A 23,938-nucleotide genomic window follows, 5' to 3' on the forward strand; every position below is an offset into this window, starting at 1 on the left:
CGCACCTTTAATAAGGGTAGATAGGTCCTTTTACAGCCCATTAAATAACTTTTAGCAAGAGTATCCAAACAGCTTTGCTAAAGTTTAGCAACTAAAGTTTAGCAACTTTTAGCAACTAAAGTTTAGCAAGAGGAACCAAACAGGCCCTTAGTCTTTTTTTAAGATTAGTGGCACTAACTTTTAGTAGTTGGTAAGCGCTATGAACCGCCGCTTTGTCGATTTTAAAGTTTATACAATCCAAACTCGTATACGTACCCAAAGTGCCTTCATCAAAGGACGAAGCATCCACGACAACTTCTTATACGTCCAGAACCTAGCACGCCGCTCCCACAGACGTAAGCAACCGACCTTGCTTATGAAGCTTGACATATCCAAGGCTTTCGACTCGGTACGCTGGGACTACCTCCTTACCATGATGCAACACAGAGGCTTCCCACCAAAATGGAGAGACTGGATCGCGGCAATCCTCACTACGTCAACATCACGAGTCTCCCTTAATGGATTTCCGCTGGACCACATACAACATGGGAGAGGATTCCGCCAGGGCGACCCCCTATCGCCGCTCCTCTTCATCCTTGCAATTGACCCATTAGAGTACCTGCTATCGGCTGCCACGGAGACGAAACTGCTTCAAAAACTCAACAACCGTGCAACAGTTATGAGAACATCCATGTACGCTGATGACGCCGTGATCTTTGTCAAACCTTCCACACGGGACATCACAAACTTGAAGACTCTCCTCCAAAAGTTCGGAGAAGCGACGGGGCTCAAAACGAACATCCAAAAAACGAGTGTCACACCGATCAGCTGCTCAAATGACACCTTCCAGGAGCTACTCAGTGACCTTTCGGTTGCAAGGAGGAACTTCCCGATAAAATACCTTGGCCTCCCACTAACGGTCGAACGCCTACGTCGCATTGACTTCCAGCCTCTGATCGACAAGGTGGCGAGCAAGCTCTCAAAATGGAAGGGCAGAAATCTCACGCAAGCTGGCAGACTATGTCTCACCAAATCTGTTCTATCCTCACAACCCATCTACACGCTGACGGCCCTTAGAACGCCTAAGGAGGTACTAGAGGACATCGATAAAATCAGAAAACGCTTCCTATGGGCAGGGGACAAAGAACTTACTGGAGGCAAATGCAAAATCAACTGGACGCGGACAACTCTTCCGAAAAAACACGGCGGCGTCGGAATCCTTGACCTTCACAAGTTCGCAAGAGCGCTTCGACTGAGATGGCTATGGCATGCATGGGCTTCCCCGGATAAGAAGTGGGTTGGAACAGATACACCCTGTGACGACAAAGATAGACTCCTTTTTGCGGCATGTACGACGATCACACTCGGCAATGGAGCCAACACACGCTTCTGGCTAGATGCATGGGTCGCAGGGAGACGCCCAAAGGACATCGCTCCACATCTCTACGCGAAAACCAAAAGGAAAAAGAAAACAGTACGGGAGGCTTTCCACCATAGCAGTTGGATTAGAGACTTACAGCACAGAACAGGCTTCACAACCTCACTTCTCCGCGAATTCGTCACATTATGGCCCCTAATCCAGAGATACCAACTAAATCCGGACCAGGAGGACGCAATTACATGGAAATTCACCAATAGCGGTCAATACACCTCAGCTTCAGCATACAGGGCCCAACTACTAGGTAGCATCAAAACGCCAGATCTGGCAACAGTGTGGCAAGCTTGGGCACCGGCAAAATGCAAAATTTTCGCCTGGCTCATCCTCCAAAATAGGGTTTGGACTTCGGACAGATTAGCACAGCGGGGCTGGGACTATACTCCCACTTGCACCCTATGCCGCTGCACGATGGAGACGGCGCATCACCTACTAGCTGAATGCAGATACACAAAACAGGTTTGGAAACTCATAGGCCAATGGCTATCACAAGGTAACCTGCAACCGGAGCAATGGAATCACAGTACAAGGGCCATTGACTGGTGGCTTGGCATCACATCAACACCAGGGACCCCACGCAAAGCGTATAGAAGCCTAACCCTGCTGATCATGTGGGAGCTATGGATTGAGCGAAACTCACGCATCTTCCGCCACAAGGGCTCATCGACAACGCAACTAATGGCAAAGATAAAGTCCTCAGCTAATATGTGGATCACAGCGGGAGCGAGAGACCTAGCGGCCCTGCTACCGTAATCACAACACTACGACTCCATGCGCCGTTTTTTGTTTTCCCCCTTCCTTTCCTTTCTTTTCTTTCTTTTAATCACTTGACCGCTCCGACGGTTGTTTCTCCTCTATATCAATGAAATAGGCACACTCTCGTGCCCTTTCCGTTCAAAAAAAAAACTCGTATACGTACTAAGCAGGAACGTTGTGTACGTGTATTCGAGTATGTATGTAGGTAGTAATATGCTAGGAGTAGGGATACGCGCGTGCGTTGTGTACATGTATGGTGTGGTTCGGAAAATAAGCAGGAACGTCGTCACCGGCAGGATGCCGATTTTCCTGCCGGAAGCAGAATCCAACATCCGTGTTTGCGCGATCCAACCATCCAACAATAATAAGACTGTTAATGGTAGGGAGATGGAGTGGGCAGAAGATTAATTGAACTCTCCTAATCTATATGGGACCACTGGGGCAGGGCCCAGTATAATTAAAGGACTTTCATAATGTTCGAACAGACTCTGATGCTGATCCACCTACGTAGCTGACACCGCATCATATGATGGAGCCACATCAAGGCTCTTGTCTTTCATTCAATATCTGTGCTTTTTACACAAGCATTGTATATTCCTCACGTACCTTCGTGTATATTTTTGGGCATTGCGGGTATTCGGTAGTTTTTTCTTTGAAAACAACAAGATATATATATATATATATATATATATATATATATATATATATATATATATATATATATATATATATATATATTGTCGGCATCAAGCCGCATCTTGGCCCCTCTCTTACACTATCTGCCCCTCCTTTATGAAAGGTTGTTAACTGTCGCGGCCAACTAATTGGAGAGGATCCTTCTGTCCTGTAGCATCGAATAGAGTACTCTGAGATGGAGCAAATTATTGTTGGCTCTTAACTAGTGTACTGTATGCCCCCGTCTGCAGAAACTGCATGAAATTACTTCGTCTGCCAATTTCTTGTGGAATCGTGTTGCTTCCTAATACCCCCTAGGTCTATAGCGACACGTTTGAAAAATCTATTGGAAATAATCGTCAAAAGTACCATAGATTTACAGCGAATTTCTTGTGGAATCGTGTTGCTTCCTAATACCCCCTAGGTCTATAGCGACACGTTTGAAAAATCTATTGGAAATAATCGTCAAAAGTACCATAGATTTACAGCGAATTTCTTGTGGAATCGTGTTGCTTCCTAATACCCCCTAGGTCTATAGCGACACGTTTGAAAAATCTATTGGAAATAATCGTCAAAAGTACCATAGATTTACAGCGAATTTCTTGTGGAATCGTGTTGCTTCCTAATACCCCCTAGGTCTATAGCGACACGTTTGAAAAATCTATTGGAAATAATCGTCAAAAGTACCATAGATTTACAGCGAATTTCTTGTGGAATCGTGTTGCTTCCTAATACCCCCTAGGTCTATAGCGACACGTTTGAAAAATCTATTGGAAATAATCGTCAAAAGTACCATAGATTTACAGCGGCGTGGTGGTATAGCTAGTTTCATTCAAGAAGTATTTCCCAAAAAATATGTAATCACCTGATTATTGCTCATTCAAAGAGTCAAAGCTCAACTAGCCTTAGCTTCAAGAAAATATAGAGAAAAAAATGAAAATAAACATTCCAACATCTACAACATCAACTTAGGTTGTAATTTGCCATGGACCTAAGCAATTAGGATCAGCGCCGCCCGACCGCAACCTACCGCCACTGCCGGTCGACCAAACCCCAAGAGTCTCCTTCTAAGTCTGGTGGCCACGTACCAACCACAAGAACCCTAAGTCCCTAACCCCCATCTCGTTCTCTCCTCCTCCTCCTAACGCAATATGCTCATGGAGGAGAGAAAGAATTATTTTCTTTGAACGGTATAATAATAAAGAGCATTGCTATCTCCTATGTGCTCATGCAGGTAACAACGGACTCTGATCGTTAATGTCTAAAAGCAAGATGCCTCCCGTACTTATCTTTCTCGACCCCTTAATATATTTTGGTTTGCAACGTACGGGTACTTGGGTTGTTTGTAGTGAGTGATGAACAAACCCTCAGCAGTAACGATCCCATGTGGCACGTGACCCGGCTGCATTTATCTATCCGTCCTTAATTCTGTACTAGGCATCCTCAGAGTACTCTCCTTCTGAACTTGTCTAGTGGCCCTGTACCACTTCTGAACTTGTCTGTCGGAGGTAAAAAAGGAAAAACGGGGGGTAAGCTCACGTGCGCTGTGGGGTCCGCGGCCGAGCGCGTGGAACTCGCGCGCGCGGCGTGGCCGCGTGGGGTTCCTTTCATTTCACCCCCGCGCACGGTGAAACGACGAGATGCGGCGGCGGCGACCCGACGGCAGCGGCGACGAGTGCTCGGTCACCACCGGCGACGTGGGTAGCTGCCGTCGCCGCCGCCGTCCTTGTTGCCCGTATCGTATCCGTAAATTGATTAATGTAAAAACGGATGGCGCCCTGCAGACGCTGGGAGTATGCTAGATTGCTAGCTCATCTCGATCTATCATCAGCTCGAGTAATATTGTTTGGCGTCAGCCTCTTCGTCCTCGTCAGGCTAGGGAAAGTGGTTTATGGTTGGGACGGCGACGGCGTCGGTTGGGACACCGGGAAAACGACGACGACTGTCAGTGACGATGGCCAAGGAGAGGAGCGGCGGACGGAGGAGAAACCTGGCACGGCAGTAGTAGAGAAGTGATTTTGTCCTGGTAAATTTTTGGATCCGGGACTAAAGACCTTTAGTCCTTGTCAAAAATGAGGTACCAAAAAATACTGATGGGAGAGGGTTTTAGTCCCGGTTGTAAAGATGTGGCACTGACGCCTTCCTTTTGTCCTGATTGGTAAATTCTAACCGGGATAAAAAATCCCCTGTCCCGGTTGGAATTACCAACCGGGATAAAAGATTTAGTCCTGGTTGGAATTTGCAATCGGGATAAAAGGGGGTGGGGATCTTTTGTCCTGGTTGGAATTACCAACCGGGACAAAAGGTCCCTTCCCACCCGCCACGCTCCCCCTCCCCCTTCCTTATCTTTCTCTCCTCCTCCTCTCCCATTCTTCCAGGCACCTTATCATCTTCCTTCTCTTTCTCTCCTCCTCTTCCTCTCCTTATCCTCTACCTTCTCTATCTCTCCTCCTCCTCTCCCAGGCGCTTCCAGGCGAGGGGCCTCCGGCACGGGGTGCGGGCAAGCGGGCTTCGGCACGGGCGCCGCCGCCCCTCCCCTTCCCTTTTTGCTCGCCCCTCACTGGCAGTGAGGAGCGGCAGCGGGCCGAGGGCGGATGGGCCAGCGGCGCGGAGCGGGTCGGGCGTGGGTGGAGGCGGAGGCCGGTGCGGGCGAGCGGCGGGCGGGCGGCGCGAGTGGCCGGTTGGCGGGTGGGCGGTCGGCCGGCAGGCGTGGGCCTTTTTTTATTTTTTTCAAAACTTTTTAGTCACGGTTGGTAACACCAACCAGGAATAAAGGGAGTCTTTAGTCCCGGATGAATAACTCAGGACTAAAGGACCCCCTTTTATCTTGAAAAATTAATCCCGATTGAGCATTGGAGAGATATGGTACTTACCAACCGGACTAATGCTCACTTTTCCACCAGTGCCGCCACCTGTCTGAGTTGGAGTATGGACAGGGGACCGGGCCATCCAACACATCACATCTCTAAAATGAAATTGCGCCCAGACCCAGACCAGCCTCCCTTGCTACCCTCTATAGGTTAGCATTATAGAAGCGTTTTCATCTATCTATACTACAAAGAGAATCGAAATTGAAGTCAATTTCCGCCTAGAGTTGTACCTCCTACCTCCCATAGAGGGTCCATCTGTCAGGATAAAATGCACCCAATGTGACGACAAGGAGGGGGGAGACCGATTTCGTCGTCCCCCACATTGAAAACGGTCCCTGGCGGGTGGCCGCGGGCTTTTTTTTTTTAACACCGCGCCGCTGGTCCCATATGGCAGTCAAACAGTGCGGATCCTGACCCACTACCCGCCCAACATTCCCGCCTTGTAATTTCCCTTTTCCTTTCACGTTGTAATGAACCAGCACGTCTCCCTCCTATGTTTCTATTTGTGCACTTTGTCATATGGAAACACGACGTCAATCAGAGCAACTCCAAGAGACTGCTAATCTTACCCCCAATACCTTTTTTAGGAAAAAAGAGAGAAAAAATGAACTCCAACAATCCACCTAAACCTTCCCCAATTTTTTAGCGACGCTAAAAAACAGCCTGCCACCGTGTATATTTTAGCGTTGGCGTTCCTCCCCCAATCCTGATTCCCGCACGCCCGCGCGTCCCTTCCGATGGGCCCAATATGATGACGTGGCCTGTGTTTGAAATATTGGGGGCTATTTATTAGCGATCTGCTGTGGACTGATATGTTTTTGGGGGAATTTTTTTTAGGAGAATCCCCAATACATAGTTTTGGGGAAGAATTTTTTAGGATACTCTTGGAGTTGCTCTCAGCCAGTCAAACATCCCTTCCGTCAATCACGTGGTAATCACCCACTTGAAATCAATTCTCACCGAGAATCAGCCACCCGTACCTATGAGAGGGCCCACTTCGCAGGTAAAGAAGGTTGTAGATAGAAGAGAGATAGATGAAAACCGACTATTCTAAAATGTTTCTGCCAATTTTTTCACCGCGCCTAAAGCACTTACCCACCGGCTATACCCCATCGCGCGCCTTCCTTGATTATCGTAGTTTCCTTCTCCACGTAACCCACCAATCGGTCACATCGTGGCCCCTCACGTGATTGCGCAATTACCGCGGCGTTCGTGCAATCCATCGTTGCCTTCCTTTCCTGATTCTTTCCTAAACGAAAGTTTTGCAATCAATCGTTGCCTGATCCTTTCCTTGCTTGCATGACGTGATAATTGCCATGCATGACGTGATAATTGCCATGCATCATTGCTGTGATTAAGCTCTGGTGCTGCTGCAGGCCCAGCAATCCTTTTTAGCCGTCCCAACGCTGCCCTCTGCCTTTTTGTCCATGGGATCGTCTTCCCTTGCCGCTTGTGCCACGGGCTGCCTCGCCGATAGCCAGCCGTCGCCGTGCCGCCAGCCCCAGTCGATAGCATGGTTGCATGTTGGGAAAAGAGAGACGGCGGGCCGTTGCATCGACGAGTTCGCCTTATTCTGGTGTGATTTAGCTAGGCCGCTGCGACGCCATATGCCCTCTACGAAGCACATCTGGTTCTCTCTACATCGTTGCTCTGGTGGATTTGATCGTCTTCATTGTCGCGCCCGGGTGGAGGAGATCGTAATCGGCATCGTTGGCATGACGACGACGTCTGTCTAACCCTAGCAATTGCACAGGAACGACGAGGAGCAAGCGGCCGAGGCGTTCGCCGTGCCCATCTGTAGACAGGTAATCCCACATCCGTTGCCCATCCATCCATCCATCCATCCATCCATCTCTTTGCACGCTGCCTTGTCTGCTTGTATTGCATGGACTCCCTGACGATGCCCGCAGGGAATAATCTGCCCGGCTACTGACGCTGCACGCAGGGATCAGGATGAGAGCGTTCTCGTCACTTTGGCAAGTTATTAGGAGATCGGCGTCTACGAAGGGAACCACCTGAAGCGGCACATCGAGGGCGAGAACAACATCTACTATAGGTGCACATCCGAAGATGTTTTTCTTGGTAAGTAAACACATCATGTCTTGCCCTTTGCTGCCTTTATATGTATCTATTTCGTTGGCTGCGTTTCTTTCATCGTAAATGGCTTAAATTTGTGGTCTAAACAGTAGAGACGCATGCATATGTATTTGGTAGTCATGAATGTTCCGATGGATGATTTATGTTGTACACTTATATTTCGGCCATCTCGAATAATGCATGCTGGTAGTACTAACTTTCCCTAGCTATCTCAAATAATTATGCCTATTTCGGCTCTCCTATTGTGGTTGTCGATGCAGCTTCCATCTGCTTGAGCTTCGCTATGACCATTAACAAAGCACAGGTCAAACAATATCAAACGTAGATATCTACCTTCCCAAGCCTGTTTTTTCTCATGGGCAACTATATGTGTCGCTATTTAAAGGTGTTTCTTGTGAGATAACATGGGTTCTTCTGAAAAAACAAAGATATGCATCCCATTAGAAAGGGAACAAAGAATACTGTCTACATGGATCGTAAGTTTTATAGATTATAATTTATATTATTATGAGATATATGTAAAGATGCGTTGATATCTATATTATCATATATTATCATGAGGTTTCTTGTAACCCTATATATTGTTCCTGCAACTTCAATATGCTTCAAGATTGTGAAGCACAACAGCTTCTGGTACATGAAGAGTCTTGGAAATGTTAGAGACAATTTAGATTGGATATATCTCTGTAGACGGTTTCTACGCGTGTCAGGGTACATGTTGTATATGAGAGCAAATATTTGTGTTATATTTACTAGCGAAGTTGGAAATGAGCTTCTGCTTAATCATTATTGCTCGACGGCAAGGTTCTGGATGTTTGAAAAGTTCATATATTTCTATCCTATGCTGATCCTCCTCCCGTGTGTCTGTTTACTCTTGTTCAGGTAGGATAGCATGATTTCTAAAATACTAGAATCGTGTGACATTTAATTTCTCACCAAAAACAAATCTTGTCCAGCTACCAAATTGCACCATGACAATTAGGAATTGTCTTTGTATTTCTTTCCTTATACTCCAGCACTGGTGTTTGATTTGCTTCATGCATGTTTATCTTGGTTAATATTCCCAAACAAAATATACTGAGTTGCCAATTAGGAATGGTATTTGTATCCTTTTCCTTGTACCCGGCATATATTTCGTCAAATTTTGAAAGGCTCTAATATTTCCTTTTGGTATTAATAACAATTATTTGTCATGTACACATGCTTGTGGCACGTGCACTTCCACTAATTTTTTATCAATTAATTACGAAACATTTACTTCTTCGTATAGACAATTTTTCTTCTCTCAACCAAAACATTATTTGTTTCCTCGTAGGACAATCTTTTGCTCCAAAATGGAACGTTTCTTCCACCATGCAAGGTGCAATAAAGTTTCCTTGAGACTGGACCATCGATCCGTTCGTCGAATCTCATCGTGAAGGTGTGCCCGCGAATCGCTCCTGGTACGGTCTAACCGACCAGCGTGGCCCAGTCCAGTGACCACTGCACATCCACCCCGAGCCACAGGCAGGCCGCGCCATGCATGCACATTACTCCGGTTGACCAAGGGACAAAAGCTTTGTTCGCAAGAAGGCACGAGGCCAACGCAGAGTCATTATTGCCACTGGATGTCCATGCATGGCCACGCACTTTGTGTGAGGCGGCAGTACACGTACGTGTCGCAGCGAGCCCGTAGCGTACGAAGGTCAAGGCTGCCGTGACGACACTGTATACGTTACTACTAAAAATATCATTCGTCCTCGATCTGAGTACTGGTTAGTTCCGGATTCAAAATTATAGTACCGGATCGTAACATCACCCGGTCCTAGAAGGTACCTTTAGTATCGGGTGGTGTTATGACTCGGTACTAAAAGTTTTAGGAGTATAGTACTGGGTCATAGCACCACTCGGGTCATTTTTAGTACCGGGTGGTGAAATAACCCGGTATTAAAGGTCTTTCACGGGTTTACTTCAAAAGAAGGAAAGTATATCTACATCCATCACATGTGTTGTGTAGGTGGAGTGGTAAGGAAGGATCGCATGAGACCGGAAAGTATATCTACATCCATCACATGTGTTGTCCTAAATTACTATTTATTTTGATTTTTCTAAGTACATAATTTTTAATATACGTCTGATATATACTTATATCTAGATACATAGCAAAAGTAATATATCTAGAGTATCCAAACCGAATTGTAATTTAGGATGGAGAAAGTAGATATAGCGAGACATTTGCATCAGACGACGCTCGGTGGACGTGGTGACGATCCAGTGCTGGCGTCTAGCAGGAGTACATACGCATGCTAGCTCGATCTCGATCTACTACCAGCTGTCCAGCTCTTTGTTATTTTTTTTTTGAAACGCCAGCTCTTTGTTATTATCCTGTTTGACATCGCCGTCTTCGTCCTCGATCTCGTCAGGCTAGGAAAAGTGGGTGATGGTTGGGACGTCGACACCGGGAAGACGACGATGATCGACGGCGGCCGGTGACGATGGACGAGGAGAGGAGCGGTGGAGAAATTAAACTTGGCACCGCCACCACCTGCCGGAGTTGGAGTATGGACAGGCCGGCATCGATCGATCTATTTGGTCAGACAGGCAGGCAACACAGAATCGTGCAAAGATCCAGACAAATCTCCGATCCCTCTCCTCTGATCGAGGCTGTTGCATATACTACTCATATAGTATAATTGACAGTACTATCTACTACAGTATCATATATTCATATGCATGCACGACCAAATCACGCCCGGCTCACCGGGGAAATGTTCAATGGGATTTGGCTGGGAATACTACAGATCTCTGTAGGTCACTATTATAGAAGTGCTTAATTTAGACGTAGACACCCGGGTATAATTTTTTACTTGTTAATAATTATGAAATGTTTTCTTCTCTTCTTCTCAAGAGTTTGTTAGTTTCCTCCTTCTTCTACCAACCAAAACATTTATTTCGTGATAAAGTAGGACACAAACTTTCTTCCTTCTTCTACCAACCAAAACATTTATTTCGTGATAAGTAGGACACTATTTTTTCCCCCTCCAAGGTGGAACATTTGTTCCACCATATATAGACCCTATTTGGGAATCAAGTGCTAAAGTTTAGCACCCTCAAATGGAGGGCTAAAGTTTAGCATCTTGACATGTTTGGATAGAGTGCTAAACTTTAGCACCTTTGGTGGCAAAAGACAACATTACCTCCTCATTTCCCTCCTCCCTGGGCGTGCACCGCCCTCCAGCACATTTCCATCAGCAAAATCGCCAATTCTATTCCAGTGAAACAACCAAACCAAGTGCCATAACTTTGAAACTCCAATCCCAAGCTCCAATAGAATTCCCGCAATCGATTCATCTGTCATTCCCGCAATCGACGATGGGTATATCGAGGTCGAGGAGCAAGCCGAAGGACCTGCGGCGCACGAGCTTGAAGGCGTGGAGGAGGATGCCGATGCCGACGCGGACGCCATAGGAAAGAAGGAAGCTCTGGCTCCAATCCCTTGGCGCACCGGCCCAGCGCCCTCCATCGGGTGCCACAGCGGCGGCGGTCATGGCCGTGGTGGGAGCGGACGCGGCAGGCAGCTGCCCACGCCAATGGGATTTCCTCCGCCCAACCTTCCCTCCTGCCACCACCGCCACCGCCTCCCTCCCTGCTCCTCCCTCGCGCCTCCTCCCGATCCGCGTGCCGCCTCCCATGCTGACGACACGGAGCCCGACCTTGACAAGGCCTGCTGCTTCCGCAGTCGGAGGAGATCCATGGCCGGGCGGAGGCGGCGGGGCCGGGCGGAGGAGGATGGCGGCGGGGAGGAGAGAGAGGGGGGCAACAGTGGGAAATTATGGACAGTGAACCTAGCACTCCTTGAAGGTGCTAAAGAAAATGAGGATGCTAAACTTTAGCAAACATTCTTTAGCATCCCTGTTTAGGAACCTACGTGAGTATTCCGAACACCCCCGTAGTGCAACAATTTGTTCTCTGAGACTGGACCATCTGCTTGTCGTGATCGTGTAACCGAGAGCGTGGCCCACGGCATCCGGGCCACGCACACCCTGAGCCAGGCAGGCCGCGCCACCATGCACATTATGACCTGCCACCAGTTGCCGCCATCCACGTACTCCGATTGACCAAGGGACAAAAAAAGCTTTGTTCGCAGGCGTCCAAGCCCCGAGCGGCGAGGAACACCGCACGCTCATTACTGCAACTGGGATGTCCATGCCCAGTTATAGTTTGCCCACTGTGAGGCGGCAACGTGCGTGTCGTGTCGCAGCGAGCCTGTAGCGTACGAAGGTCAAGGCTGCCACGACGACGAACGCCCAGTTGCCATCCTGACGACGTACTATCACTACCGGAAATAGGAAGGTTGCCGAGTGCCTGAGGCACTCGGCAAAGAGTTCGCCGAGTGTAACACTCGGCGAACGGTACTCGGCGAACTTTCCTACGGCAAATGGTGGAGTTGCCGAGTGTCGAATATCGAGCACTCGGCAAATGATTTGCCGAGTGTCAAAAAGCACTCGGCAAACATTTTTGGAAAAAAAAAAAAAACAGAAACAGCCGCCGGCCACGGCCACGGCCACCATGCCGCCACCGGCCACCACGCCCGCTGCCGCCCGCCACCACGCCCGCTGCCGCCCGCCGCCACGCCCGCTGCCGCCTGCCACCACGCGCCAGATCCGGAGGGGAGAGAGGTGGGGGCCGCCGGATCCGCGCCGGAGGGGAAGAAGGGGCGCGGATCCGGCCGGAGGGGAGGGAGCCGGGGAAGGAGAGGCCGGATCCGGAGGGGAAGAAGGGGGCGGCGGCGGGCGGGGCGGGGGGCGCCGGGCGGCGGGGCCGGGCGTCGGGCGGCGGGGCAGGGGGCGCCGGGCGCCGAGGGGAGAGAGGAAGAGGTGAGGGAGTAGTGGCGGAGGAGATCGAGGGGGCCGGGTGCGGTGCGGGGATAAGGCCTTGCGGTTGGGAAAAAAAAGGGGTCGCTGAGTGTCCTAGGGTGACACTCGGTGAACGGTTGTTTGCCGAGTGTCTAACCTAGGACACTCGGCAAAGATATTTTTAAAAAAATTAAAAAATATCTAACAGTTTTAAAAAATTGTCAAAAATTTAAATGAAATAATATATGTTCTCTATTGACTATACAAAAAGTTTTGTAGTCAAATCAAAACTCGACCGTCATTTTGACTCCAAATCTTATGCAATCCTTCTCAACGTTACTGTTCTTCTTCTGAAATGCTTCGGTTTGTAAACATCGTACGTGACGAAATGTGCAAAACATTCTCAATTTTTTTCCACAGCCTCCACCTATGATATCATCACATCATGACAAATCTCATGATTTTCAGACTTTGCTTGTTTTTTTTATAATTTAAAAATACCACTGCCACACGTTCGTGGTCGTGTTTCCTGAACAAGATGTTCGAAATTTCTTGTCATTTCATGGGTCAAGTCTCAAATTGGGCTGAATAACATGAATATCAATTTTCTACTCATTTTGTTCCATAATTTGAATCGCTTGCAATTCAAATTTGACTTATACCAAAAATTTCCTTGAAATGCAATTAATTAAATAAATATAGCAAATAAATCCAAAAATATACCAAATTTTAACATGGAGTACCACATGTTGTATGTGGGGAGTAGAAAAAATTTCATGGTGAAAAGAGGAAAAAAAATTATTTTTTTGTCGAGTGTCAAAAAAAATACTCGGCAAACCCCCCTATTTGCCGAGTGTTTTTTTTGACACTCGGCAAATCTCCCTCTTTGCCGAGTGTTTTTTTTGACACTCGGCAAAGAGGGGGCTTTGCCGAGTGTTTTTTATTTGACACTCGGCAAAGCCCCGATTTGCCGAGTGTTTTTGGCTTGGCACTCGGCAAAGAGCTTGTTTGCCGAGTGCTCGTAAAAAAACACTCAGCAAAAAAAATACACTCGGCAATTTTTAGCTTCCCGTAGTGTATACGTGACACGCGCGCCGATCGGCATGGGCAAGCGACCGACCGACCCAATCGCAGTCGCAGTACGTAGCCGGCTTCGTTTCCGGGCGGCCTGGACCGTACTACGCTAGCCAGCAAACCTAACCCCGCGAGGGCCAGCCGAAAAGCACGTGCTGCGCGTGCGCGGCCGACCGCTACCAGCTACCGGAACACTGCACGCCCGGCCAGAACCCCGCAGCGATTGCCGATTGGACGGACGGCGAGAGCCGAGGGTGGGGGGCAAGGGATCGGAAGCGATGCGGGGCACGGCACGTCGCCGTCGGCATAGGCATAGGCATCGGCCGCGCGCATAAAGCGACGAGCCCCCACACCCCCGCCCCGCCTCCATCGCGGCGGGCGACGTGAGCGGTGACGGGGGGCACCGTAACCCGGCAGGCATTGAGGCATCGCACGACACCATCACCAACCAGAACCAGCCCACTGCACACCACAAGCGCGCGCTCCGTCCTACTCCTTCGTCCCTCCTAGTATAAACTAGCCGCCGATCTCTCCACTCCAGTGAGATACTCCATGTGATAGAGAAGAGAGAGAACCAAACAATAATCCCCTCTCGAGGACGAGGCGAGACCGGCGAGGCGGCGGCTTGGCTCGGCTCCCGCGGCGTCACTCCAATACAATATTGCGCACGAGGAAGAGCACGAGGTGGGCGACGAGCAGGGGTCGCGCAAGAGTAAGCGCGGGTTATGGGGACTCGTGACTGGTTTCTCTACGCGATATAAATGTCGTTGATGGGAAGGTTCAGGATTTGAGGGGGATTTTTGTTTTCCTTTTCTTCTTCTTGCCGACCCGATCGTTGATCTCGGTCGCTGGCTAGCTGCTTCGTTTGGATCCCGTCCTCGAGCAGCGGGGCGCGGTGGCTCTCCGGCTCTGGGCTCCCGCCGGTGAGAAGAAGCGGGGACGGACGGACGGAGTCCCACACCATCGTTTCTGGTGGGCTGCCGCGTTTCGTGGGGGTTTTGGGTTGGGGTTTTTTCCTCCGCGCCAGAGGTGCTACTGCTCGCCATAGCCCGTCTGATCTTTCTCTTTTTCCCTTGCGAGGCAGATCGATCGCAGGTAAGGTAGCCGATGATCACTGGTGCCTGCATGTATTTGTTTTTTTTTCTTTTTGTTGCTGCTGCTGTTTTTCTGAAAGTTAGCTTTTGTTGCTGTGCTAATGGATTGCGAAGAACACCGCAGTTGTGGATTTATTAGTACCCTGGAGTTGCTTTCGCTTGCACTGTGACCTTCGGCATGTGTCCATTGCGTTCTGTCTTGCGTGCTGCCCATGTATTTCTTTTTTTCTTCTTTTCCTTTTGCTGTTTTTTGAACGAACTTCTTTTCCTTTTGTTGTGCTAACGGGTTCTGAAGAACACCGCAGTCGTGGGTTTAGTGACTTCGAATCGCGGTCGCGTTTCCTGTGTGTGATCTTCGAATCGCGGTCGCTTGTGTTCTCTGTCTTGAGTGCCACCAAGTTTGTGCAACTGATAGCATGAATTTTAGATACTTTTATCTGTTGTTTCCCCTGACTGGAACACCTGTTCATCATGATCGCAGCAGGGCGTGAAGGGGTCCTGACACGCGCGACGGCGTAACAGGGATTGCACTGCACACATGGGTTCCCGAACAAGTTTGTCCTCTTTCTCGCCTTTCTCTCCTTGCATGATTACACGATGATCATTGTGCCGGTAGCTGATTACGGACTCTTTAAAATTGTTATTCTAATGGGTTTCTTTGAAATTGCCCGTCAGGTACTTGGATGGTGGACTTGTGCGGGAGCCCGATTTGCTCCAAGCAGGCTGCTGCGGCCTCCTGCGCATGGAAGGAACTATTCGACTCCTCCACTTGCATGAACCATATTCTGGTGATTGGCATTGCAGCACTGATCGCTGTCGTGGTTGCAATCCAGCTGCTCGTCAAGATTCCGAGGAGCAGAGCGCCTGCGCGGCAGCTTTTCGCCCGCAGCTCGCCGCTGCAGCTGGCTGGCGTGGTGTTCAATGGCTGCTTGGGTCTGGTTTATCTCGGCCTTGGATTTTGGATGTTGGGGAGGAACTTCAGTCAGGATGCCTCTGTGTACCTGCTGCACTGGTGGTTGGTGGCCTTATTGCAGGGATTCAGTTTGATCCTTATCAGCATCGCTTTCAGCATCAGAGCAAGGTTCCTTGGAGTGACGTCTGTTCGGATTTGGTCAGTTCTACTGACCATATATGCTGCATTTGTTTGCTGCTCCTCGGTTATTAACATGGTTGCACATAAGGCTGTCGCAATGAAGGGTTGTTTAGATGTTCTATTCGTACCAGGGGCACTACTACTCCTTGTCTATGGAATTTGGCACATCAGGGAAGATGGTAATGGTAATGGAGGAACTGGAAGTGCTTTATATAAGCCCCTGAACGCAGAGGCTGCTGATGATGCAGATGATTCAGAGAGTCATGTCACACCTTTCGCTAAAGCTGGGTTTTTCAGCGTTATGACGTTTTGGTGGTTAAATCCTTTAATGAAGATGGGTTATGAGAAGCCCCTTGAGGAGAAAGACATGCCACTTTTAGGTGCCTCAGATCGAGCATATAACCAGTACTTGATGTTTCTGGAGAAGCTGAACAAGAAGAAGCAGTTGCAGCCACATGGCACTCCCTCAGTCTTTTGGACTATCATTTCTTGCCACAGAAGTGGGATCGTAGTCTCAGGTTTGTTTGCATTGCTTAAGGTGCTCGCAATATCCTCAGGTCCAGTGCTTCTGAAAGCATTCATCAATGTTTCACTTGGAAAAGGCTCCTTTAAATATGAAGGTTATGTGTTGGCTGCTACAATGTTCATTTGCAAATGTTGCGAATCTTTGTCACAACGGCAGTGGTATTTCCGTACTCGGAGGTTAGGACTCCAAGTGAGATCATTCCTATCAGCTGCTATCTATAAGAAACAACAGAAGCTATCAAACTCAGCGAAAATGAAGCATTCTTCTGGAGAGATCATGAACTATGTCACCGTAGACGCCTACCGGATTGGGGAATTCCCATACTGGTTCCATCAGACATGGTCAACAAGTGTCCAACTTTGCATTGCTCTTGTAATTCTGTATAATGCAGTTGGTCTTGCTATGATCGCATCGCTGGTTGTCATCATCATCACTGTACTTTGCAATGCTCCACTGGCCAAGCTGCAACACAAATTTCAGAGTAAACTTATGGAAGCACAAGACGCGAGACTGAAGGCAATGACAGAGTCCTTAATTCATATGAAGGTCTTGAAACTTTATGCATGGGAAGCTCATTTCAAGAAGGTCATTGAAGGATTAAGAGAGGTTGAATACAAGTGGCTGTCAGCATTCCAGCTTAGGAGAGCATACAACAGTTTCCTGTTCTGGTCATCACCTGTTTTGGTTTCAGCTGCAACATTCCTGGCATGCTATCTGTTGAAAATTCCTCTTGATGCTAGCAACGTCTTCACCTTTGTAGCAACTCTCCGCCTGGTTCAAGATCCAATTAGGCAGATACCAGATGTTATTGGGGTTGTGATACAAGCTAAAGTTGCTTTCACTAGGATAACAAAGTTTCTTGATGCACCTGAGCTGAATGGACAAGTTAGGAAGAAATACTGTGCGGGCACTGAGTTTCCAATAGTGATAAACTCCTGCAGTTTCTCGTGGGATGACAACCCATCAAAACCAACTCTAAAGAATCTAAATTTGGTAGTCAAAGCTGGAGAGAAGGTTGCAATCTGTGGTGAGGTAGGATCAGGAAAGTCAACACTTCTGGCTGCAGTTCTCGGAGAGGTCCCGAAAACTGAAGGCACGGTATGCTTTTCTGTTACCTTCATATTTATGAAATAGAAAATACTAGATTTTTTTTTTAATTTTTTACTGTATGATATAGTTTGCTTCCTCCAAGAAAAGGGAACTTCCATTGAGTTCCTTTTTGTTAAAGTGCCAACATATGTTATTTTATCAGAGTGCACTTCAGATTTCAGAACCTTAGTTGCTAATTTCTTTGTCAAAATACATCACATGACAACAGAATCATAAGTTTGGCATGGTTGTTACAATTATTTTTCTCAATAATAGTGCCAACATATGCTAATTTATTCTTTTTTCCTAGGAACTTATTCAAATTAGTTACTTGTCATATATTTCAGATTCAAGTTTGTGGAAAAATTGCATATGTTTCTCAGAACGCCTGGATCCAAACAGGAACTGTGCAAGACAATATTCTCTTTGGATCTTCAATGGACAAGCAAAAATACCAAGAAACGCTTGAGAGGTGCTCTTTAGTAAAGGACCTTGAAATGTTGCCATATGGAGACCGTACTCAAATTGGGGAGAGAGGGGTAAATCTTAGTGGTGGCCAGAAGCAACGTGTTCAGCTTGCTCGTGCGTTATACCAAAATGCAGACATCTATCTTCTTGATGATCCTTTCAGTGCTGTTGACGCCCACACAGCAACAAGTCTGTTTAATGTAAGGACCACAAAGTAATTGTGAATTGCAATATACTATTTGACTGTAGACTGTTTTAAAATGTTGACCTTTTCTATAGGAATATGTCATGGGAGCTCTATCAGACAAGACTGTTCTTTTGGTGACTCACCAAGTTGATTTTCTACCTGTGTTTGATTCCATTCTGGTATGCTTTCACATGTGATCCTAATCACTCTGAGTGCATGTGCATTTTGCAGCAAGCAAGTTTTCATACCTAAGATGATTTTAGTGGTTCAGCTTTCAAGCTAATAACTGAACAATAAGAAATGTCAGCATTAAGCATGATGAGTTGAATTTCAGAACCAAACTTAAAGGAAAAAAAAGTATGCCAAGATATTCAGTCCTGCCACTAGACCATGATTTATATTTATTTTAGCAACTGTTTTTGTTTGTTGATGTCATCTAAAACTAGTGTTTTTTGGCAGTTAATGTCAGATGGTGAAATTATTCGATCTGCATCTTATGAAGATCTTTTAGCATATTGTCAAGAATTTCAGAACCTTGTAAATGCCCACAAAGATACTATTGGTGGCTCAGATCTTAACAAAGTAACCCCCAACAGAGCAAAGGAAATATCAATCAAGGAGACAAATGATTCTCATGGAAGCAGATATAGAGAGACTTTGAAGCAATCACCAGCAGATCAACTGATCAAGACAGAAGAAAGGGACATTGGTGATACAGGTCTCAAGCCTTATATCATATACCTGTGTCAGAGCAAAGGCTACTTATATGCCTCTCTTTGTGTTATTTCCCACTTGGTTTTCATAGCTGGACAAATATCACAGAATTCATGGATGGCAGCTAATGTCCAGAGTACTGGTATTAGTACACTGAAGTTGATTTCTGTTTACATCGCTATTGGAGTTTGTACGATGTTCTTCTTGCTATCTAGATCATTAGCGATGGTTTCTCTTGGGGTTCAGACATCAAGATCCTTATTTTCACAGTTACTCAACTCATTATTCCGTGCACCAATGTCCTTTTTTGATTCTACCCCTTTAGGAAGGGTACTTAGTAGGGTAAGTATCCTGAAATGAATTGGAAAGACAAGTTCTATTTACATTTGGAAATTTTCTATTCATTGATTAACTTGCTATTTTGCTATGCAGGTTTCTTCAGATTTGAGTATTGTTGACCTTGATGTTCCATTCGCCTTCATGTTTAGCATTAGTGCCAGCTTAAATGCATATAGCAATCTGGGAGTATTGGCTGTTGTTACCTGGCAAGTTTTGTTCATCTCAGTGCCAATGATAGTTTTGGCAATCAGGTTGCAGGTAAATTTGTTTGATTTGGTTGGCTACAATTTCACAGTTATTTCATATACCAGTTATGCGATTTGCTGCTATTTTCATCCAAGGGGTTTAACTATTCACAATCGCAATTGACTGAAATATCTTATTTTTTGTCATGCAGAGGTACTATTTAGCGTCAGCTAAGGAATTGATGAGGATCAATGGCACTACCAAATCTGCCCTGGCTAATCACTTGGGCGAATCGGTTGCAGGGGCTATAACTATAAGGGCCTTTGAGGAGGAGGATCGTTTCTTCCAAAAAAATTTGGAGCTTGTAGACAAGAATGCTGGTCCATACTTCTATAACTTCGCAGCAACTGAATGGCTGATTCAACGTCTGGAGACAATGAGTGCTGCAGTTCTTTCCTTTTCTGCCTTTGTCATGGCTCTTCTTCCTCCGGGAACTTTTAGCCCTGGTGAGCAACTATCACTGCACAGGCAAAGTGTTAAAATAACAGCAAGCTGAAACTTTCATTCTTGTATTTGATCCGCAACAAATTGTTAGATGCACTTTTTTTTCCTTGTGTATGTGTTACAAAAACAGCATGCTTAACCTTTCGTTCTTGGATTTGCACTGCAACAAATTGTTAGATGCGTCACAAATTTTTTTCTTCGATAAGTCTCAATAGCGTCTTGAAATAAAGCCATGAAGTATCAAGATCTTTCTATCTATACTTGAGAATGCTGAATCATGAGTTCATGACTAATATAAGATTTTTTCAAGCCTGCTAGGCAGGCCATATTTAGTGAATAATGCAGAACCTTTCTCAAGGTACCATCCCCCCCCCCCCCCTCCCCCACCACCACCACCCAAATTTGGGCCTAAGAAGTGCAAAATGACAGCCAAGACGAATTATGAATCAGAAAATACAAAACTATAGCCATTTGTATTATTCATGTTATGAAGATTGCGGTATTGCAACCAGAAACACTAATTATTCCAATTCGTACTTGTGCAGGCTTTGTAGGAATGGCATTGTCATATGGCCTGTCCTTAAATATGTCCTTTGTTTTCTCCATCCAAAATCAGTGCCAGCTTGCAAATCAAATCATCTCTGTGGAAAGGGTGAACCAGTACATGGACATACCAAGTGAAGCGGCAGAGAGTATTGAAGAAAATCGGCCATCACCAGACTGGCCCCAAGCTGGCAGGGTGGAGCTTAGAGATTTGAAGGTAACAGAAAGATAAATATTTATATGTATGCCTCATATGGTGAAGCGTTTTGTGAGTTATAGGCACCAGCAAATTAACATGAATTATTTTCATTCGACAGATTAGGTATAGACAAGATGCTCCTCTTGTACTACATGGAATCACTTGCACATTCGAAGGTGGGGATAAGATTGGCATAGTTGGTCGAACAGGAAGTGGCAAGACAACTTTAATTGGTGCATTGTTTCGTCTAGTCGAGCCAGCTGGAGGGAAAATAATAATAGACTCTGTAGACATCACAAAAATAGGGTTACATGATCTGCGTTCTCGTTTGGGAATCATTCCACAAGACCCAACACTTTTTCATGGTACCATAAGATATAACCTAGATCCACTTGGGCAGTTCTCAGACCAACAAATATGGGAGGTAACATGTTATTTTCTTGACCGGTTATATATTTTTCTCTCAGCCTACTAACTGTTCAGATAAGTTACAGTGACAAAAAATTACTTTGATGGAACCATAAGTAATGTTGAAATAGTGAGGTCACTTCTTCTATTGTTGTCCTAGACAATTTAGTTCAGTTACTGTGAGATAATGGTCAACAATCCTGAAATTTCAAAAATATTATCAAAATGGAGTGAATAAAATAATTTATGGCATGTGTACATCTTCTGATGACATCTGTACATCTTCATCAAACTTCAAAAGGATCACTAAAGTGGTTAGTTGCTACTCTGATACAGGTTCTTGACAAATGTCAGCTGCTTGAAGCTGTCCAGGAGAAGGAACAGGGATTGGATTCACTTGGTAGGAGATCTTGTTTCCTCTGTAATTCTGTTGGCACAGTATATTTGACTTCTACCCAAAAAAAAGGGTTTTCCATTTGCACCTTACACACAATAGTTGGCACAGTAGAATTCCACTCAAACACATTTCTACAGACACACCATATAAATTGTGCAATGGCACAGTTAAAGATAAAATGATCTGTTCTCTAATTGTCCACAAAGTTTACACTCTATCTCTCCTGGCCAATTTCTCTTAGCCAATTGTTCTGCTGATTGTATTCTGTCATTGCAAACCTGCCATAGACTTTTATCTTCAAAGGGAGTTTAGCTCTCCACATATTCACTATCCAATTATTGGTGATTCCAGTGTAAGTCATTTCATAATACAAAGAAGATGATTTAACTCGCCAGATTTTTCCAAAGCCCATCTCACTGTGTCTGGTTCATCTGACAGAGAAACATTTGCCACCATAGTCAGTAGTTCTTCCCACTCTATCATCTCTCTGTCTCCAAAGTTTCTCCGGAAGGTCAAATTGATATCACCTTGTTCAAGCACCTCAAAAACCGACCAATTTTGTTGATTGCAGATTTCAAAAATTTCTGAAAAGACAATTTTCAGGGGGCAGTCACCTAACCAGACATCCAGCCAAAATCTGGTTTTCTTACCATCCCTCACCACATATATCTGCCCTCTATTACAGTAGTCTTGTGATTCCTGTAAGCCTTTCCAAAACTGGGAACAATTCCTTTTATGACAGCTAAAAAACCTTTCTCATTAAGATATTTATTTCGCAAGAGATTACAACAAATGCTGTTATCTCCTCTTTCAACCTTGAAAATCCATTTTGAGAGCAGACATTTATTCATCACTCTAGTATTTGTGAATCCCAAACCCCCAACTCTTTTGGGTGTAGCAATCCTTTCCCAACTTGTCATATGGTATTTTCTTTTCAGATTGGGACCATGCCAGAAAAAAATTAGCTCTAGCAGAGTCCATTTTGTGATGAATCGCCTCCTGTAGCAGGTCCTCCTGTAGTTAGGTATTGAACTTAAGCTCGACTCTATCAGGATCATCTTCCCTCCAGATGACAAACTTACGCTCTGCCATGTTGGTAAAATAGTTGGCAAAGTTTTTAGGGATGGTGTCTTTTTTTTTGTAGCATCTGCAATTATCTTAGGCGCTGTACTGACAGACATCTTGCTGTATAGTTGTCGAAGATGGGTCGAACTGGAGCATGGGCCAAAGGCAGCTCTTCTGTTTGGGACGCGCACTTTTGAGAAGATGCCGTATATTAGTTCTCGATGAGGCCACAGCTTCTATAGACAATGCAACTGATGCTATACTTCAGAAAACAATCAGGACAGAGTTCAAGGATTGCACTGTTATCACGGTCGCACATCGCATACCAACCGTTATGGACTGCTCCATGGTACTTGCAATGAGTGACGGTATGTTTCTTTCTCACTAGTTTAGTAGAGATACAGTGATCCCCTTATATACTTGTCTACTGAATGAGGACAGTATGGCTGAAACCAAGTATATTGTTGGTAATTGGTATAAGTGACAAAACCTTTTCTCTTCACTAATTTAGCCCTTTCTGCATCAGTTCCCTACCAAGTTTTCCAACAGTGAACAATAAATCTGAAGCTCGGAACTGAAATATCCTTTTTTAAAAAATGTTTTTTAGAAGCAGAAAATTGACTTTCTATTCTTTTCTTTTCATTTTTTTTCACTATGAAGAGGTCTTTCTCAAGACAGTATTACAATACAGCATATACTTCATAGTTCATACTAAGGAGTTTAATTTTCTCCCAGGGAAAGTAGTGGAGTATGAAAGACCTATGAAGCTCATGGAAACAGAAGGATCTCTCTTCCGCGAGCTTGTGAAAGAATACTGGTCATACACATCGAATGGAAATATTTAGAGTAAGTTATGATTATGCAATTATGTATGTTTACTCCCTGCAGTCTCTAGAAAGAGATACAAAATTTGTGCTCACATCCCATATGTTATCCAGTTTCTGCCTGAAATTTTGAGCAGCGTGCGGGCAACTTGTTTCCATGGTGGTTGCTGGGTCCTGAACAGAGCTTGTTTTTCCCTGCAATAGTAAGCTAATAAATGCTGATGGGAGGCACTTGGAATCTGCAGCCATGGTTTGGTATACTTCAAACTTTAAGATGTATCTTCGATTTCTAATAAATCACGGTGTATATAAAATTTTTGCAACAAAGTCTTCTCAGCTCCCTCGTGCTCGGTTTTTGTTCGTTCTGTGACTGGAGCCATATGCATGGTATTTCTATGGTGGTGGTGGCAATTCTTTTCTTGTTGAGTATGCATCCTTGTTGAGAACCATCTTGGTTTAAAAATAAACAACTATTCCCACGGCACTGGACTATTTTTTTTCTTAATATAATGACACACGATTCTCCTTATGTTCTGGAGAAATTGTTATGAACTAACATAAGATGGAATGAATGAAGTGTT

General features: G+C 45.7%; 1 protein-coding gene and 1 long non-coding RNA gene across 8 annotated transcripts; both read left to right on the forward strand.

The window, feature by feature from the left end:
* The first annotated feature begins 6,719 nt into the window (after positions 1-6,719).
* LOC117851791 (uncharacterized) lies at positions 6,720-9,791 on the forward strand. Its single transcript, XR_004639647.2, has 2 exons — positions 6,720-7,797; positions 9,128-9,791. It is a non-coding gene; the product is annotated as an uncharacterized lncRNA (long non-coding RNA).
* Positions 9,792-14,086: 4,295 nt separating this feature from the next.
* On the forward strand, positions 14,087-23,768 carry LOC117852051 (ABC transporter C family member 10). 7 transcript variants are annotated; one of them, XM_034733981.2, is made up of 14 exons: positions 14,087-14,433; positions 15,297-15,369; positions 15,491-17,532; positions 17,871-18,191; positions 18,271-18,357; positions 18,638-19,234; positions 19,325-19,489; positions 19,629-19,923; positions 20,467-20,681; positions 20,782-21,087; positions 21,408-21,471; positions 22,662-22,901; positions 23,269-23,379; positions 23,495-23,768. In XM_034733981.2, exons 2-13 carry the CDS (start codon positions 15,354-15,356, stop codon positions 23,376-23,378), a joined length of 4,458 nt encoding a protein of 1,485 aa, XP_034589872.1. In that variant the 5' UTR covers positions 14,087-14,433; positions 15,297-15,353; the 3' UTR covers position 23,379; positions 23,495-23,768. The 7 variants fall into 7 exon arrangements, with proteins under 7 accessions (XP_034589872.1, XP_034589866.1, XP_034589867.1 ...); XM_034733975.2 differs by having other exon boundaries at positions 14,088-14,816; positions 23,472-23,768; XM_034733976.2 differs by having other exon boundaries at positions 14,088-14,816; positions 15,300-15,369; positions 23,472-23,768.
* The last annotated feature ends 170 nt before the right edge of the window (positions 23,769-23,938 follow it).

The sequence above is a fragment of the Setaria viridis genome, chromosome 4, assembly GCF_005286985.2.
Source record: "Setaria viridis chromosome 4, Setaria_viridis_v4.0, whole genome shotgun sequence".
Taxonomy (NCBI): Eukaryota; Viridiplantae; Streptophyta; class Magnoliopsida; order Poales; family Poaceae; genus Setaria; species Setaria viridis.

What these genes read in the sequence shown, in the direction of transcription:
- LOC117852051 (XM_034733981.2), top strand. An exon ending in TCCCGAAAACTGAAGGCACG is followed by an intron (nt 17,533 to 17,870) that starts GTATGCTTTTCT and finishes CATATATTTCAG; the next exon opens with ATTCAAGTTTGTGGAAAAAT. An exon ending in GGTACTTGCAATGAGTGACG is followed by an intron (nt 22,902 to 23,268) that starts GTATGTTTCTTT and finishes ATTTTCTCCCAG; the next exon opens with GGAAAGTAGTGGAGTATGAA.